At 35.1% G+C, this 17,346-nt stretch overlaps 1 protein-coding gene across 1 annotated transcript; it reads left to right on the top strand.

Moving 5' to 3' along the window:
* The first annotated feature begins 1,244 nt into the window (after positions 1-1,244).
* Positions 1,245-6,460, top strand: LOC145061172 (Galactosyltransferase family protein). The gene is made up of 7 exons (XM_079008572.1): positions 1,245-2,557; positions 2,644-2,876; positions 3,879-4,169; positions 4,321-4,449; positions 4,956-5,129; positions 5,241-5,348; positions 6,058-6,460. The coding sequence occupies exons 1-7, from the start codon at positions 1,621-1,623 to the stop codon at positions 6,262-6,264; spliced, it is 2,079 nt and encodes a 692-aa protein (XP_078864698.1). The 5' UTR covers positions 1,245-1,620; the 3' UTR covers positions 6,265-6,460.
* The last annotated feature ends 10,886 nt before the right edge of the window (positions 6,461-17,346 follow it).

A 17,346-nucleotide genomic window follows, 5' to 3' on the forward strand; every position in this document is an offset into this window, starting at 1 on the left:
AAAGCGAAGGAAACATAAACATAAACATGAAATCAGAGAAAACGAAGCACATTAAACACACACAAAAAAACAAAGAACCACGAAAGTGTGCGAGGATGTGTGTGGGTCTTGTGGGTTTGTAGGTTGAGAGGCGTCGCACATTACAATAATAGACAACGAACCAGATTCAGAGGCGTCGTAGGTCTTGTGGGTGGCACGAGAGGTTTGGGACTTTGGGGGTGCGTCGACTACCGTCGAAGGTTTGTGAGGTTGCCGACTACGAGGGTTCTTCTGGTTGAGAGAAATCGATGTGGGAGGCGAGTTCCAGAGTGAATTGAGAAGAGAGAACGACGGAAGGGGTGTTTTATATATATATATATATATATATATATATATATATATATATATATATATATATATATATATATATATATATATATATATATGGTTAGGTTATTTTGTTTTCACTATCTATTGTGTGCATGTATGATTGATTATGGACCAATCATTTTAGTTATTTTAAGAAAGTAATTAATGCATATTAAATGTTGAAGATATAATGGATATTAATTACATCTTCAACATTTAATATGCATTAATTACTTTCTTAAAATAACTAAAATGATTGGTCCAGAATTAATCATACATGTACACAATAGATAGTGAAAACATTTGAACCTAAGTCTATATATAGGGTTAAGTTATTTTGTTTTCACTATCTATTGTGTGCATGTATGATTGATTATGGACCAATCATTTTAGTTATTTTAAGAAAGTAATTAATGCATATTACATGTTGAAGATGTAATTAATATCCATTATATGGGTCCGTTTCTCGGTTTGACTGGGTCGGTTTCTGGGTAAAAACCGAAACCGAAATCGATTTTTCGGTTTTAAGAATTTCAAACCCTATCTGTCGGTTTTGTTTTGGTTTCGGTTTTGTCCGTTTTGATCGGTTTCTTGGTTCGGATTTGCTCACCCCTAATATTCCTCTATCATCGATGTAAGCATTAGTTGTTTGACCCTTTTGACACCCGATCATGTTTTGAGTTCGATCATTTGTCTTATTTGTGGTGCTTGGGTCCATCCATTTATTGAGTGTGATTTTGGGTCCAAACTCCCCTTCGACGTCTCATTGTTTTTACTAAACATTAAATAGTTACAACATATGTTATATTGATTAATAAAATTTCTTCGCAGTTTGTAGGGTATTAGGCAAATTGTAACATTTAACGGAGGCATAAAAACCATATTTTCCTTTTGGTTAGACAAGATTGCTCCACCTGACCTTTATAATATATGATCATGCCATGTCTGCTCATTACATTCATCCACACCTTTTGTCACGTTTATTTCCCATCTTAGGTCTTTAAATCTTTTCGATCCCTCTCAAAACTTCCGTTTCTGCAAATTGCCGCTGATTTCCTGAGTATCTTCGCATTCGATCGAAGGCAAATCCCCCTACTACAGGCGAAGATTAAAACTGCATCTTCGGAAAATTAGGGTACGCAGGATTCTGTTTCTCTTACGCCCTTTTATTTATCGATTTCAACTTGTGTTTGGATCAACTGAAGTTATGAGACGAGATTGCTTTAGTTTGTAGAATTAAGGCCCAATGTGTCCGATTTGGTTATCTAATAAATGAAAATGAAGAGGTCGAGGAGTGAAGTTTTTGGTTTGAGGAGGGTAAAACTGCCACATATTTTGTTTGTTATAGCGGCATTGTATTTGATCCTTGTTTGCTTCAAGTTCTCTGCTTATTTCGAGACGTCGACCACTACTGAGGATGAAGCAGTACGGAGAGATCAGTTAGAAGTCAGTAAGCCATCGTTAGGATCTGCATACGAGGATGGAAATAGCGAGGCGTTAGAAAATGATAACAGATTTGAAAAAGTGAAAGAAGAGAAGAAGTTAGACGAGGAACCTGATGATAACTTTAGGGAAAGGTTAGAAAATGGTAGCAGAATTGAAAGAGTGAGTCAAAAAGAGAACGATGATAGTTTTCCACCTATTGATCTTCGATATGGGAGATTAACTGGTGATATTTTGAGGCGAAGGCAAAGGACTCGGGATATGACTGGATTGGAGAAAATGGCAGATGAAGCTTGGAGTTTAGGTTTGAAGGCATGGGAAGAGGTTCATAAGTACAATGAGAAGGACAATGATTTAACTTCCATACTTGAAGGAAAGCAAGAGCATTGTCCTCCATGGGTATCAATGAGTAGTGAAGAACTAACTAAAGGAGACCAAATCACATTCCTTCCCTGTGGTCTTGCTGCAGGATCATCAATTACAGTGGTGGGAACCCCTCATCATGCTCATAATGAGTATGTTCCACAGCTTGCAAAAATAAAAGCAGGTGATCCCATGGTTTTGGTTTCCCAGTTTAAGGTTGAGTTGCAAGGGCTAAAGTCTGTAGTTGCAGAAGATCCACCTAAAATCTTGCATCTAAATCCTCGATTGAGAGGTGATTGGAGTCAACAACCTGTCATTGAACATAACACGTGTTACAGGATGCAATGGGGGACAGCTCAGAGGTGTGATGGTTTACCATCAAAAGGCGATGATGATATGCTTGGTAAGTTTTTCATATAAATATTGTTAACATCACAAGAGTTTCTTTTCATTCGTTTTGGTATTCAATCAATGTATTATCTTTGTCAGTTGATGGATTTCAAAGATGTGAAAAATGGTTGCGTAATGATGTTGTTGATTCAAAAGAATCAAGAACAACAACATGGTTCAAGAGATTCATAGGACGTGCACAAAAACCAGAAGTGACATGGCCATTTCCTTTTGTGGAGGGTAAACTGTTTGTTTTGACCATTCGTGCTGGAGTTGATGGATACCATATAAATGTTGGAGGAAGACACGTGACTTCATTCCCATATCGTACAGTATGTTACTCTAAAGCCCTTTACATTTTTTTTTTCTCAGTTAATGATATAAGATGTGTAAAAAAGATGTGAGAAAATGACAGCAACTTGGAGAAACAGAAGGATATGGAATAATTGAGGATAAATCTGTAAAAAGTTGGGACTTAATGGGGAAAGCCTCATTTCCCTGAACTTCTCTATTAAGTCGTGCTTTAAGTATCAAGTAAAAAGAAACAACACCTGAGTTCCTAATGTTGCCTATTGAAGTTTATCTAGAACTTTACATTCATTGATGATCATTGCTTCATATTTCATATAATGAATACCAACCAAAATGTTTGAGAAGTGGTATTAATTTGAACAGTTTAAAAATTACCATTTTTATTTATTTTTATACATATTAAATGACCAAAAAAGAAGGGTAAAAGGGTAAATTTGTATGCACGTCATTGGTATGAAGAAACGAAAACTAGACTGTTATCCATATTGTTTTTTTAGGGTTAGAGTAAATTACACGAATGGTCCCTATGGTTTGGAGTAATTTGCACGTTTGGTCCCTAACTTATTTTTTTAACTCGGAAGGTCCCTACTGTTGGTTTTTGTTGCGCGCTTCGTCCCTGTCTTACCTAAAAAGACTATTTTGCCCTTGAATAAATTAAAAAATCAAGGGCAAAATAGTCTTTTTAGGTAAGATAGGGACCAAGCACACAACAAAAACCAATAGTAGGGACCTTCCGAGTTAAAAAAATAAGCTAGGGACGAAACATGCAAATTACCCCAAACCATAGGGACCATTCATGTAATTTACTCTTAGGGTTAAAACATGGGTAAAAGTGTAAGTTGCCTTAAAGTAAGTTCTTATCACTTTCAAATAATTCAGTAGGAAACAACTTACCAAATTATTGTTATAATCACTTTCAAATAATTTAGTAGAATGCTATATATAACTGGATAGATTTTTCAAAGTATAATAATAATTATTTTAACATAAATGATTCTTTACTTTTGGTGTTTTTCCAACAGGGGCATACACTTGAGGATGCAACAGGATTAGCAATTAAAGGTGATGTAGATGTTCATTCAGTTTTTGCCACATCACTTCCAGCCTCTCATCCAAGCTTCTCACCTCAAAGGGTAATAGAAATGTCAGAAAAATGGAAAGCTAAACCTTTGCCAGCTCATCCTATCCGAGTTTTTATCGGGATTTTATCAGCTACAAATCACTTTGCTGAGCGTATGGCTATTAGAAAAACATGGATGCAAGCTTCAGCCATCAAATCCTCAGATGTTGTTGTTCGCTTTTTTGTTGCATTGGTAAAGAGGGCATTCTTGTCTTTTCAAATGGTTTTGTAATTTATTTATCTGTTTGCTTCTTCCACCGTATCTTTTAATTTAATTGTAGGTTTATTTTATTTTTATATTTGTTTCTCATAGCAATTTTTTTTCTTTTTAATAAAAAATGCAGAGTCCAAGAAGGGAGCAAAATGCAGTTTTGAAAAAGGAAGCTGCTTATTTTGGAGATGTTGTTGTATTAACATTTATGGATCACTATGAGCTTGTGGTGCTCAAAACTATTGCCATTTGTGAATATGCGGTTATTACAATTCTACCCTTTTCCTATACTTTCTATGTGAAAATTTTAACAAAATATGCCAATAACACCTCCTCTTGCAAAAAATATTTTCATAATATATCCCTATCTTTTCTTTTGTGCCAATAACACCCCCTCTTCCAAAAACATGTTCCCTAATAACCTTCCCTGAAATATATTCCTATCTTTGCTTTTGTGCTTACTTGAAAAAATATATTCACTAATGACCCTCTTTGAAATACACCCCTATCTTTGCTTTTGTGGCAATAACACCCCCTCTTCCAAAAATATTTTCATGACTTTACTTTTGTGCCAATAACACACCCTTTTACAAACCTATGTTCGCCAATGGCCCTCATTGAAATACATCCCTATCTTTGCTTTTATGCCAATAATACCCCTCCTTCCAAAAATATGCTCAAGATTAGGCATATTTTCTTAAAATTTTCTTTTCTGAATTGGCTTCTTATTTACTATGATTCAATAATAAAATACCATTTGAAATGTAGGTTCAAAATCTAAGTGCATCATACGTAATGAAATGTGATGATGACACTTTCACAAGGGTGGATATAATCTTAAAAGAACTCGACCGGGTCCCACGTGAACAGTCTCTTTATATGGGCAATTTGAATCTCTTTCATCGCCCTCTCAGACATGGCAAGTGGGCAGTTAGTTTTGAGGTATCACAACTTTTCATTCTTAATTAATTCATAAACAATATTTATTTAACTTTTTTTATTTTTTTGTAGAAAACAAACCTATGTTCATAAATCAACATTTAATATTTGCAGGAATGGCCTGAAGCAGTTTATCCACCTTATGCAAATGGACCAGGATACATAATTTCCAGTGACATAGCCAATTTCATTGTCTCTCAACACACCAAAAGAAAACTCAGGGTCCTCAATTACATTTCCCTTTTTGTTTTTATAAAATATAAATTCTCTTTATATTTTATTTTTATAAAATATAAATCCTCTTTATTTTTCACACAAAACAACAAAATTTAATAAATAACCAATGCTAATATTTAGCAAGACAAATATTTTCAACTTTTTGTCACACCCAAAAACCTTGGAAACTTACCCGCTCTCTCTCTCTCTCTCTCTCTCTCTCTATCTCTCATCTATGCAAAAAGACATAAATACCCTTCTCTTTCCAATCATAAAAAATAGTCCCACGTCCCATCCTGACATGACAAGACAAGACAGAACAAATTGACCTTGGACTGTGTTTTGCAATTTGCATGCATTGGATTGGGACAAATTTTGCAAAAATGATCAAAAGACATAAATGCCCTCCTCTTCCCCATCATAAAAAATAGACAGTCTTATCCTGTCAAGACCTGACAAGACATGACAAAACAGAATAAATTGACGTAATGTACGGTGTTTTGCATGCATTGGATTGGGACAAAATTTGCAAAAATGGTCAAAAGACATAAATGCCCTCCTTTTCCCCGTCATAAAAAAAAGTCGGTCCCATCCTATCAGGACCTGACAAGACAAAACAAATGGACCTTGTATTGTGGACAGACTTTGCAATTTTTTGTAGCAACTAAAAAGGTAAAAAGACGTAAATGGCCTTGTATTTGTATTGGTTTGGCAGATATTTAAAATGGAAGACGTGAGCATGGGAATGTGGGTGGAGCAGTTCAATAGTAGCAAGAGTCGGGTTCAATACTCGCACCATGGGAAGTTTTGTCAGTATGGATGTATGGATAACTACTACACAGCACATTATCAGTCCCCTAGACAAATGGTGTGTTTATGGGATAATTTGGCAAATGGAAGACCTAGATGCTGCAACTTTTAGATGATTTTCAGTTTTGGTTCATGTGGGCCATGATTTTGCTTATGTAATGTGGTGATGAAGATGAAACCATGTTATGTTTGTTATATGATTATTTGTGGGCAATATAGGTTTTTAGGATCCTTGAGATTCAGATTTGTAGTAATTCACAATTTGTACGATTAATTTGTATAGAACCAATCATGTCCTTTTTTTTTTCTTTTTCGTACCAAACACTAATCAATTTTATTTCGTGTTTCTTTTTTTTTTCCTTAAATCCACCTGCTAACTATGCGAAATTTTCCAGTTTGGTGACTAACATTGTAACATAAATGATCTCAAAAGTTAAAGTGGACTTGTTTTTATTGGGTAAAAGATAGGAAACAAATTTATGATGTCGTGTTTGTGGAATACTCATTATAAACGGATGTTGATTAAAACATTGATGGTTGAATCAACTTTGACCTTTTAAAATCATAGATGCAAACCACAAGGATTGAGAAGAAACATAGTAAGCTGAAAAAAGAAATAAAATCATCTTGTGTAAGACATAAAATCACAAATGAACTAATATGATTGTTGTGATTTTTTGCAAATTTGAGATGAATGGATGAAGTTCTAATGCTCCATGAGACTTTGTGTGATCCATAATACTCTGCTTTGAGTTAATTGGACAATTTTTTTAGTTTTTAGCTTAATTTCATGTTGAATATGTATGGGATTTGAATTGGTGAAATTTCTAGGATAAAGAAAACTAAAGATTTGATGTAACCTTCCAAAATTTAAGACTAAAAATTTCTTTTAATAAAACATCACTTAAAGTAAAATCATCAATCTCTAAATATTATTAAAAGAGAAACCTTATGACATCATCTAAAACAATCTGAGCCGTTGATTGTGTTTTCTTTATAGGTTTTACACCCTTAAATTAATTTGCTTACGTCACCTTGATCAAACAAGAAGTCAACCCGTTATATTAGGAAATTAAATGTAGGAATTGAATGAAAATGATTCTTGAATTCTTTCCAAACTTACAACTACAAAATTGATTCCTTATTAATGTAAACCTTAAATTTAGGCTCTATTTCCATTCAAAATTGTTTTCCAAATATATTATATGTTGAAATCTCGGAAACTATTAATTTCAAATTTCAAAAGTTTCGAATATTATTATGAACCAATACACTTTGAAGCATAATATCTTATATTTTAAGTTTAAATGAGATTTCAATTGATTACCTGCTAATTTTCATCATATTGACTTGTATATATATTTCAAACATTTTTAATAATCGATTTACACAAACATTATGCCATAATTCCTCTGTAGAAAACAAATGCAAAAAAACTTCAACCTTCCCATCAGTCTGATTAGTTGAATAAATGTAAGTACTTCTTCCTTAAATCTTTTTAATCTGTAAGTTTGATATTGTTTACGAATTTATATGTTTTTACTCATTCGTATGGTTCTTTGTTGAATACTTATAATTTGGATGTATAATGTTGTTTTTGAATTTTTTTTGATGTTGTGTTTGGTTCTTGGTTCCATCTTTTTAATCGGTAACTATGATCCTATTTTCGAAAACAGTAAACTCAATGTTAAAATTGGATGTTATATATAATGAAATTATGATGTTACATGTGTGTGTATACCTTTGTAAAAAATCAATAGACAAGACTAGAGATGACATGACATAATATAACAGACGGGTTGTACAAAAGACATGAACGCCCTCATTAGAAAGTTTTCTTATGTCTCCGGTAGTAACAAAATAAGAATAAGAAATATATCTTCTCTACGATTGATGTAAGGTTTAAAGTTAAATATAAGCATGTTGTGAATGATGAAAATAGGCTCCTGTATTCTTTGTTCAAAAAGAATCGGTACCATACATGGGCAGGTAAGAATGCACGGTATAATAGAAGTGTGTAGTTAACTAGAGTCAGCATTTGACCCTGAAATACCAAAAACACCCCTCAGAACCTTCTGAAAAAAAAAATCATGAATACTCAAGGACAAAAATGTAATTTACTCTAAACTTAAGTAAAAAAAAAAGAAAAATATAAATTTTGTTGTCATGCTATATGTTTTTTACTTTTGGTTTAAAGGCAAAATGGTCATTTAAAAAAAAACTAACAGTTAGGGACCAAAACCGACAACTAAACACAAGGACCAAATATGTAAATTACTAAAAAATAAATAAAGAAACTTTTGTTTATACTGATCCACCCCCCATAGTTTTGAGGTCATGGTGGTGGATTGAGCTCCATCACTTCTGCCTCTAATTTGCTCTTTGCTTTATATTAACGAATGTTCTTTGCTACCACTGGATCATTTCTTGCACGTTCAGGATCTATTGATATAATCCCTGTTGTGTTTCAAATTAAATAACAAAATTGTAATTAATTAATTTCTCATTAAAGTTAATAAATTATAAATTTATTTCACTTCCTGCTCATACAAGTTTTCTCATTGCTATAGCATCAAAAAGTTGATCATATCACATATTTTTCTAAATAAGAAACATTAATATCAACAAAAAAAGCTATTTAATTTTGTAATAAAGTTGAATTAAAAAATAAGTAAATAAATAAATAAGAAGATGAAGAACCTTGTATTACCGTCTCTAAATATTATTAAAAGAGAAATATTATGACATCATCTAAAACAATGTAGGTCGTTGATTGTGTTTTCTTTATAGTTTTTACACCCTTAGATCAATTTGCTTACGTCACCTTGATCAAACAAGAAATCAACCTGTTATATTAGGAAATTAAATGTAGGAATTGAATGAAAATGATATTTGAATTCTTTCCAAACTTACAACTACAAAGTTGGTTCCTTATTAATGTAAACCTTAAATTTAGGTTCTATTTCCATTCAAAATTGCTTTCCAAATATATTATATGTTGAAATCTCAGAAACTATTAATTTCAAATTTCAAAAGTTTCGGATATTATTATGAACCAATATACTTTGAAGCATGATATCTTCTATTCTAAGTTTAAATGAGATTTCAATTGATTACCTGCTAATTTTCATCATATTCACTTGTATATATATATTCCAAACCTTTTTAATAATCGATTTACACAAACATTATGTCATAATTCCTCCGCAGAAAACAAATGCAAAAAAAACTTCAACCTTCCCATCAGTCGGATTAGTCGAATAAATGTATGTACTTCTTCATTAAATCCTTTTAATCTATAAGTTTGATATTCTTTTCGAATTTATATGTTTTTACTCATTCGTATGTTTCTTCGTTGAATACTTATAATTTGGATGTATAATGTTGTTTTTGATTTTTTTGATGTTGTGTTTGGTTCTTGGTTCCATCTTTTTAATCGGTAACTATGATCCTATTTTCAAAAACAGTAAACTCATGTTAAAATTGGATGTTATATATAATGAAATTATGATGTTACATGTGTGTGTATACCTTTTTAAAAAATCAATAGACAAGACAAGAGATGGCATGACATAATATAACAGACGGGTTGTACAAAAGACAATTACAATAAGAAATATACCTTCTCAACAATTAATGTGAGCTTTAATGTTAAATATAAGCATCTTGTGAATGATTAAAATAGGCTCCCGTATTCTTTGTTCAAAAAGAATCGGTACCATACATGGGCAGGTAAGAATGCACGGTATAATAGAAGTGTGTACTCAACATCAAACAAAAACCCTACTTTCTTTACTTCAAAAAAAATCAATGTACCTACACATACTAAAAACCGTAGAACGAATTTCACAAAAAAATGTTATTTCATAAAAAACGGATTCTGAAAAAAAAAGATGGTGGTAAACCGAAGAAGGCATATCAAAATCAACAAAAAAAAACGAAGATATAAACATAAATGATGGACCTGATAAATGATTTATGTCATAGTTATCCCTAAAATAAAAAAGAAGTCATCAATGAATCTTAACATTGTCGATGATAGTGACAACAACTCAGATTAAGGAAAAAAAAGACCTGATATTAGAGATGAAGTGGAAGGGGATGATTAGTTTCGTTGCATATTTATTGGTTATAGTTTCTTTGTGGGGGGTTTTATGTGACTCAATTTGAAGGAACATAAATAAGTTGTTATTTTTTGAAATAAATAGTTATATTTCGTAATATAGCTATAAAATAACAATATATTTTGAAAGTACATGTCAAATGTTGGATTATACTTGTTTAGACCAATTTTCACGCATGGTTGGCTGTATATAGTTGTTTTCCATGTCACAAATAAAAAATGTTTGAAGAAACTTATATGCGACAAGCAAGGTCATTGAACTAATAAAACAAAAAATATTGTCTATAAAGAGGTCTTTCAACGTTATACATATTTACCTATTTTAGTGTAATTTGTAGACATTTCAATAATACCAATAATCCTGTTTTTTTATAATTATTTTGTAATATCTATATAAATTTGTATTTTATTTATGTGTTCCCCGCGTTTAACGCGGGTCATAATCTAGTTCCAAACATAATCAGAGTTTTAATTTCCAAAATACACATACGTTATCAGAGTGAAACATTCCCAGGCTGTCTAGTCTATGGTGTGTGCCATGCGATCACCCCGAGCTCTTCCCTCCGCTACCGGAAGTACCTGAAACCAAAACTGAAAACCGTAAGCACGAAGCTTAGTGAGTTCCCCACCCTACCACATACCATGCATAACCACATACTGCACATACTGGGCCACGCCCGCTATCCTGGGCCTCACCCCCTACCTCGGGTCTCGCCTGCTACAACGACCCCACCGCTCCAGGCCCCGCCTGGCTTCGAGCCCCGCTCGGATATAGATCTGTTTCACTTAGGCCTCGCCCGCTAACATAGAATAGCACATAAACATATCACAACACATAAGCTAAACACATACTAACGGATCCTGCCCAAAGGCCTCGCCTATCCTGGGCCTCAGCCTTGTCCTCCTGCTGATGAGTCATGGAACCCCGTCCATGCTCCTACTGATAGTGAGATACGGACCCAACCCACACTCACTCTTTCCCTAACTTGGGCCTTGCCCCTGATCTGCTGCTAATGAGATGTGGAACACCATCCACACTCTGCTATTGGTGAGATATGGGACCTCGCCCACACTCACCTCCCTACCAGGCACATACAAGTGTCACACAGACAGCAAGTATAAACTATCAAATAACCCATTCCTTGGGCACCTGCCCGCTATCATTGGACCTCGTCCCGAATATCATACTAGCATACTGTGCCTAGGTCTAACCCCTGGGTCTTCTACTCATAACTACATGGGCCGGCATTGTGGCCGTAGACCCATTCACATAAAAGGGAAACTCACATACACTGGCTGAACACGCTGATGATCCCACTAGCTGCTGCCCGGCAACTCTCTGAACTCCTGCTCCACTAGCTCCCCGAGCTATCAATATCAATGCAACACTTAGTCTAACTGACCCCCGAAAGACAACCAAGTCAACTCTGGTCAAAGTCAAAGTCCTGGTCAAAGTCAACCTCCCAGGTCAACCCTACTCGCCGAGTCACCCTACTGACTCGTTGAGTTCATAAGTTCAGAGTCCTTCCAATCGCGACTCGACTCGCAGAGTCAGTCCATGACTCGCCGAGTCTACCGATTTCCGAGTCCTGACCTGTCCGACTCACCGAGTCTCCACTCGACTCACTGGTTCGAGTCTCAACTCGAAGGGTTTGGGGTTTCGCGACCTGACTCACCGAGTCCAAGAACAGACTCGCCGAGTCCAAGACAACCTTCAACAAACTCGCCGAGTTGTTCTTCAAACTTGTCGAGTTCCTGCCCAACTTCATCCGACTCGACGAGTTGTTCATCCCACTCGTTGAGTTCCTCCTCATCTTCATGCTACTCGCCGAGCCCACTCAAAGGACTCGCCGAGTCCATTCAGATCTACATACATGCAAAGGACTTTTGAGTCATGCATGGACTCCAAAATGTAGATCTACCCTTCCCAAGCCTACTCCTCACGTAAAGTTGCAAACTTTACGTGTAGAGAAGCAGATCTAGGCTAAATACACCATAAACTAGGGTTTAGGGCAAGGAGGCTCCATAATCAACTCAAGGGTTGATACTTTATGCTTCCCAAGACCAAAATATGCTTAGATCTGAAGTAGCAACTCCAGATCCGGCTTCCAACTTGAATGGATGACTAACCATGGCTTAAAAAGCCCCAAATCTCACAACCATAGAAGATCTAAAGGAAGGAAATGACTTAATACCTTCAATAACTCAGAAAGGTGCCACAAACTCCAGATCTAAGGTCAACCCTTGAAGCTTCAATGATTCCCCTCTTTCTTATTTCTTCAAATCACCCAAAAATGGCTTGGAAGCTTGAATGCACAACAATGGAGACTTAAGGTTCGTGTTCTGGGTGAGAGAGGAAGTAAAGGAACCCTAGGGGAGAGAATGAGACGTTTAAATAGGCTCCAAGTCTCGAATTTAGGGTTTTCCTCGTACAGGCCAGACTCGCCGAGTCTCCTTGGCCGACTCGCTGAGTCGGTCACTTACTCCTCGACCCGGATCCCGCTCGGACTCGCCGAGTTCCTCCTTGGACTCGCCGAGTCGACCCTTAAGCTTAGGGCTTCCTTTCCTTTCTTGGCCTTCCTGACTTTGGGTGTTACATTTGATTAGAGAATAAAGATTAAAGCAGTGGGATTGTATCTGTAGAGAAATTTAGGGTTTGTAGTGGAGATCTGGATACCAACTTGGATCGTTATATCACTTTTCGAACTGATATTTCTATCTTATGTCTGGATTACAAGAAATTCAGCCTAGGATAATCCAAGTGGACACTTACGTTTCTAGGCACAGAAAACGTAAGCCAATATGCTAGAGGACTCTGTGAAAGTATGATGAAAAACGAGAACTTAAGATCGTAACCCCCTTCTGTAGAGGAAGATCAATTTATATATTAAACAAGATTAGGGTTTCATTAGGGTTGGGCCGTCATTAGTTGCTTTGGAAGCAAGTAATGTTAATCCGGATTTAATGAGGATTTAGAGTTACCAAAACTAACGAGTTTCGTTAGTTTTACCATAATCACACTCAAGAAATTGAATTTTTCACTATGTTCTCATATGTAAAATTTAATGAGGATTCAGCGGGACCCCAACCAGGGCAGACTTGGACCCCGCTAGGGGCGTTGCCCCTAGACCCCACCAAATGGGCGCTGCCCCCGGACCCCTGACCAGTCTTCGAATCGACTTCTAATTCGATCTTATACATGCGTGCACTCCGCACAACTCCGTACATATATTAGAGTACAATTATAAAGCCCCGTACCTCACATGTTAGTTTCAGTTACTTAAAATGACATGATGACAATAAAATCACCAACAATATCTTAGGTAAGATCTTACAATTAGAATTGCAATTCTAAGATCATGTTATAAATCTTACTTTAGAATCGGTCATACTATATGTTGTTAAAAAAATCCATAATACTATAATTTAAATCGCTTTTTGGTTGTAGGATGATATCTTAGAAATCATGGTAAAACTTAAAAAATAACAAATTTTATTTAGAAAATACCATGTAGATATTGATTTGTAATGCCAAGTCATTATTTTAAATATGTGACATGTTAAAAAAAATAGTTTACTCAAATTTGTAACCAGTTTGTAAGTAATTTTAACTTATATTTTTTAAAATATCTTATCTTATAATGGAACATGACACTTTATTACATAGCATAAAATTTTGGGAAAATGACTTAGGAGGGTAACTTGTTGGATTAGTGTGTAAGTCCATAACTATTTTGGTATGTACTTGACCCGATGGTGCATGATCCTTTTGGGTTGCCTTCACCAAAGCAACTTGATAGGATGAATTATGGAGAGAAATGATTAAATATGATTTATTAATATATTATGAGAATAATATATTAAAGGAGAAATCATATTGTTTAATTAATATTAGTCAATAATTAATTGGTAATTAGTTTTGTGACTAAAAGAGATTAATTAAACTTAAGGGACTGGAACTGTAATTATAAGATAATTGCAATTTGGGCCATGGATTGTCTTGAATCAAGGGGTGGAAGAATTCTAATGGGAAACCCATAAGGAAATCGTCCAAGGGCTTGATTAAAGGAGTCTATGGGTTGCTTAGGGCTTAAACATCCAAATTAGGGTTTCCTTGTTAGATAACCCTTAAGGACCAAAAACGTGGACAAGACTCCTCTAGGGTTTGTAGATGTTTTTGGGCAGCCTCCATCCTCTCTCCTCTTCATCCTCTTGCTTATGGTGTTTGTGAACCATTAGAGGAGTGACACTTGTGACTCTAAGCCTTCCAAAGTCAATACAAGGAGATTTGGGATTGTTATTGCTACATAACAATCAAGGTAATATCATAAACCTAATTATATGTTAATATCGATTTCCATATGCTAGAATTAGGGTTTATAGTCTTGGATTCAAAGCATGTACAATAGAGAAACCTAGATCCAAGCATTAGGGTTTGTATGAGCACATAGGATGTCTTATGACCAAAACCCATCAGTGGTATCAGAGCCCTTATGGTTTCTATTGTATTGATGCCTTGTTAATTTGTTCATGCTTGAAAAAATCTTTTTTTTGCCTCCTACCTGATGTACTCGGCAAGTCCCATTGTGGACTCGGCGAGTAGGCCCCTACCCGGCGAGTCCATAAGGGGACTCGGCGAGTTTAGCTGTCAGACAGGCGGATTTTCGGGATTTTTACCTATTTTGACTTAGGATAATTGCCATAATTGTTTAAACTTAATAAAATTCGAATTTTGTTAATCCCTTATGATTATCCTTGTCAAAATAAAAGATTTTGGTCATCTAATTAGATAATTGTTACCTTATTTGATATATGTTAAGTTATGGAAATTATTTGATCATTATCTTGCAAGAATTTTAACTAGATCTAATTAGATAACCACCAATTATAGTTAATTGCCTTATTTGAATTATGTGATCTAGAATATTCTTGACAAAGTTTGGAATAGTTTCAAATTAATCCCTTTAGGTTTTATAGTTTAAATTAGAACTTAAAAGTTTAGTTTTGAAATTTAAATAGTTGAAACCCTAATGTTTTGAAAAGGTTTCAAAACTTGCCCTCAAGTTTTGGAATTTAAATTTTGATTAATAGTTTAATTTTGATGTATATTTAAATTCTAAACCCTAATGTTTTGAAATGTTTCAAAACTTGCCCTCAAGTTTTGGAATTTAAAAGTTGATTAAAAGTTTAATTAGGAATGTTAAATTCTAAAACCCTAGTATTGTTTTGAAAATGTTCAAATCACACCCTTATGGTTTTATTAATTAATTAAGGTGTATAATTAAAAGAGGTTTAATAAATCCATAAAGTTTTTGGTTTAAAATTTGATTGAATTAAAAGTATAATTGTTAAATTTGACCACCTAATATTTTAAAAGTGTAAAATACACCCTATACTATATATATATAACATTAAAGGTCTAACATTATATATATGTATGAGTAAAAGTCAGTCTTACTGTTAGTAGGCCTCATTCACAAAGCTGGTCTATAAGGGGTGTTTAAGGAAATTGCCTATAAAATGGCGATTGAATGGGTATCCACTCTTACCCACCGCACTCTTGACTAGTGGAGGGTCGTTAGCCGAACGGGTAGGATAAGACGAAACCTTCCATTATAAGTATAATGAAATACAAAAGTAACTAAATGTTTTTCAAATTCCCAATCTTAGTTACTTAGGCAAAGTGAATTGATGCAATTCCATGAAATTACACTTTGTGCCCTTGCGAAGACGTTAGTGGAGCGTGTGTGGTTTACCGGCACACTAAATGGTTCTAAGCAAAGGTAGCAAAGGGTGACTCAATGTTTGTCATAGTTCGGTGGAGCGTGTGTGGTTTACCGGCACATCGAATAGGTGATTGTAACATGTGAGGGCACCATGTAAGTTTGCATGGTTATTCACACCCGCTTTGTGATCCTCGGCATCCCAGTCACAAACAAGAGGGGCATATCGAGATTTAAACATGCCATTGAAAGTTCAATGAATCTCAAAGGATCTAGGAGTTTTCATAGATTTAAAACTTAAATTTCTTTTTCGTTTTTCATGGTGGAAATTAGTGAATCGTCATTCACTTACCTTCAAATGTTCTGCAATTTGGGTTACGACATCCCTCTCCCGAGTTGTAGAATATTGTGTTGGGTCCTAGCCTTAGTATCTCATTTGGGTGATTTACTAAGGACTCAATCAATCAACTAACTTGAGTTTGTTTTCTCCCATTTTGTAGATGTCAAAGTTCGACAACTATGGTCTTCTCAAATCCCGTGGAACAAGCATTCCACATGAAGATGATATTCCACGATTCGATCGAGGAACAAGAGATCATACTTCACTTCCTCCTCCTCCTCCAATTATTCTCCCTAACCCACACGTTCAAAGGCTTGAAAAGTTCAAGATCACTCAAGCCCTTTTGGCAAGTAAACATAAAGAAGGAAAGCCGGTGTGTGCACACGTCCTAGGGATGAAGTCACACATTGATAGGTTAAGAATGTCGGGATCCGTTGTCTGCAAGGAAATGGCTGTTGATTGGGTTCTTCAGTCACTTCCTAACTTATATAGTGAGTTTGTAAGAGAGTACTATATGATGAACCGCGACGTGACCCTTGTAGATCTCACCTATATGCTTATTGCTGCTGAATCAGCAATGGTTTGGCGCAATAGAAAAACAAAGTTGATTGGTGAATCTGCCTTCGAGACCTCTATGGATATAGACAATGGCAACGAAAGACATGCTATGATCGAAAAGTTTGATCATAAGAGAAAGGCAATGTCTGAAGTAGTTCCATGTCATGTTCCAAAAGAGTCAATTTGCTTTTATTGCCAAGAGAAAGGGGATTAGAGACGAAGTTGCCCCATTTACCTAAGAGATCTAAGAGATGGGAGAGTCGAAACGTATGGCTCTAATATAGGTAAAATCCATTAACTAACTCTTTTAAGCTTCTATTCTAGATTCTTAATACATAATGTGATAAGATCACAATTGATGTTTTATAGGATCGAAGAAAAGAAAGGAAGCTTAAGGGAAGAAGTGAGCAGAATCTAACCGTGAAAGAATGGATTTTGATCGCATTTCTA

This window comes from Lactuca serriola, chromosome 7 (assembly GCF_051521515.1).
Source record: "Lactuca serriola cultivar US96UC23 chromosome 7, Lser_US96UC23_V15, whole genome shotgun sequence".
Taxonomy (NCBI): Eukaryota; Viridiplantae; Streptophyta; class Magnoliopsida; order Asterales; family Asteraceae; genus Lactuca; species Lactuca serriola.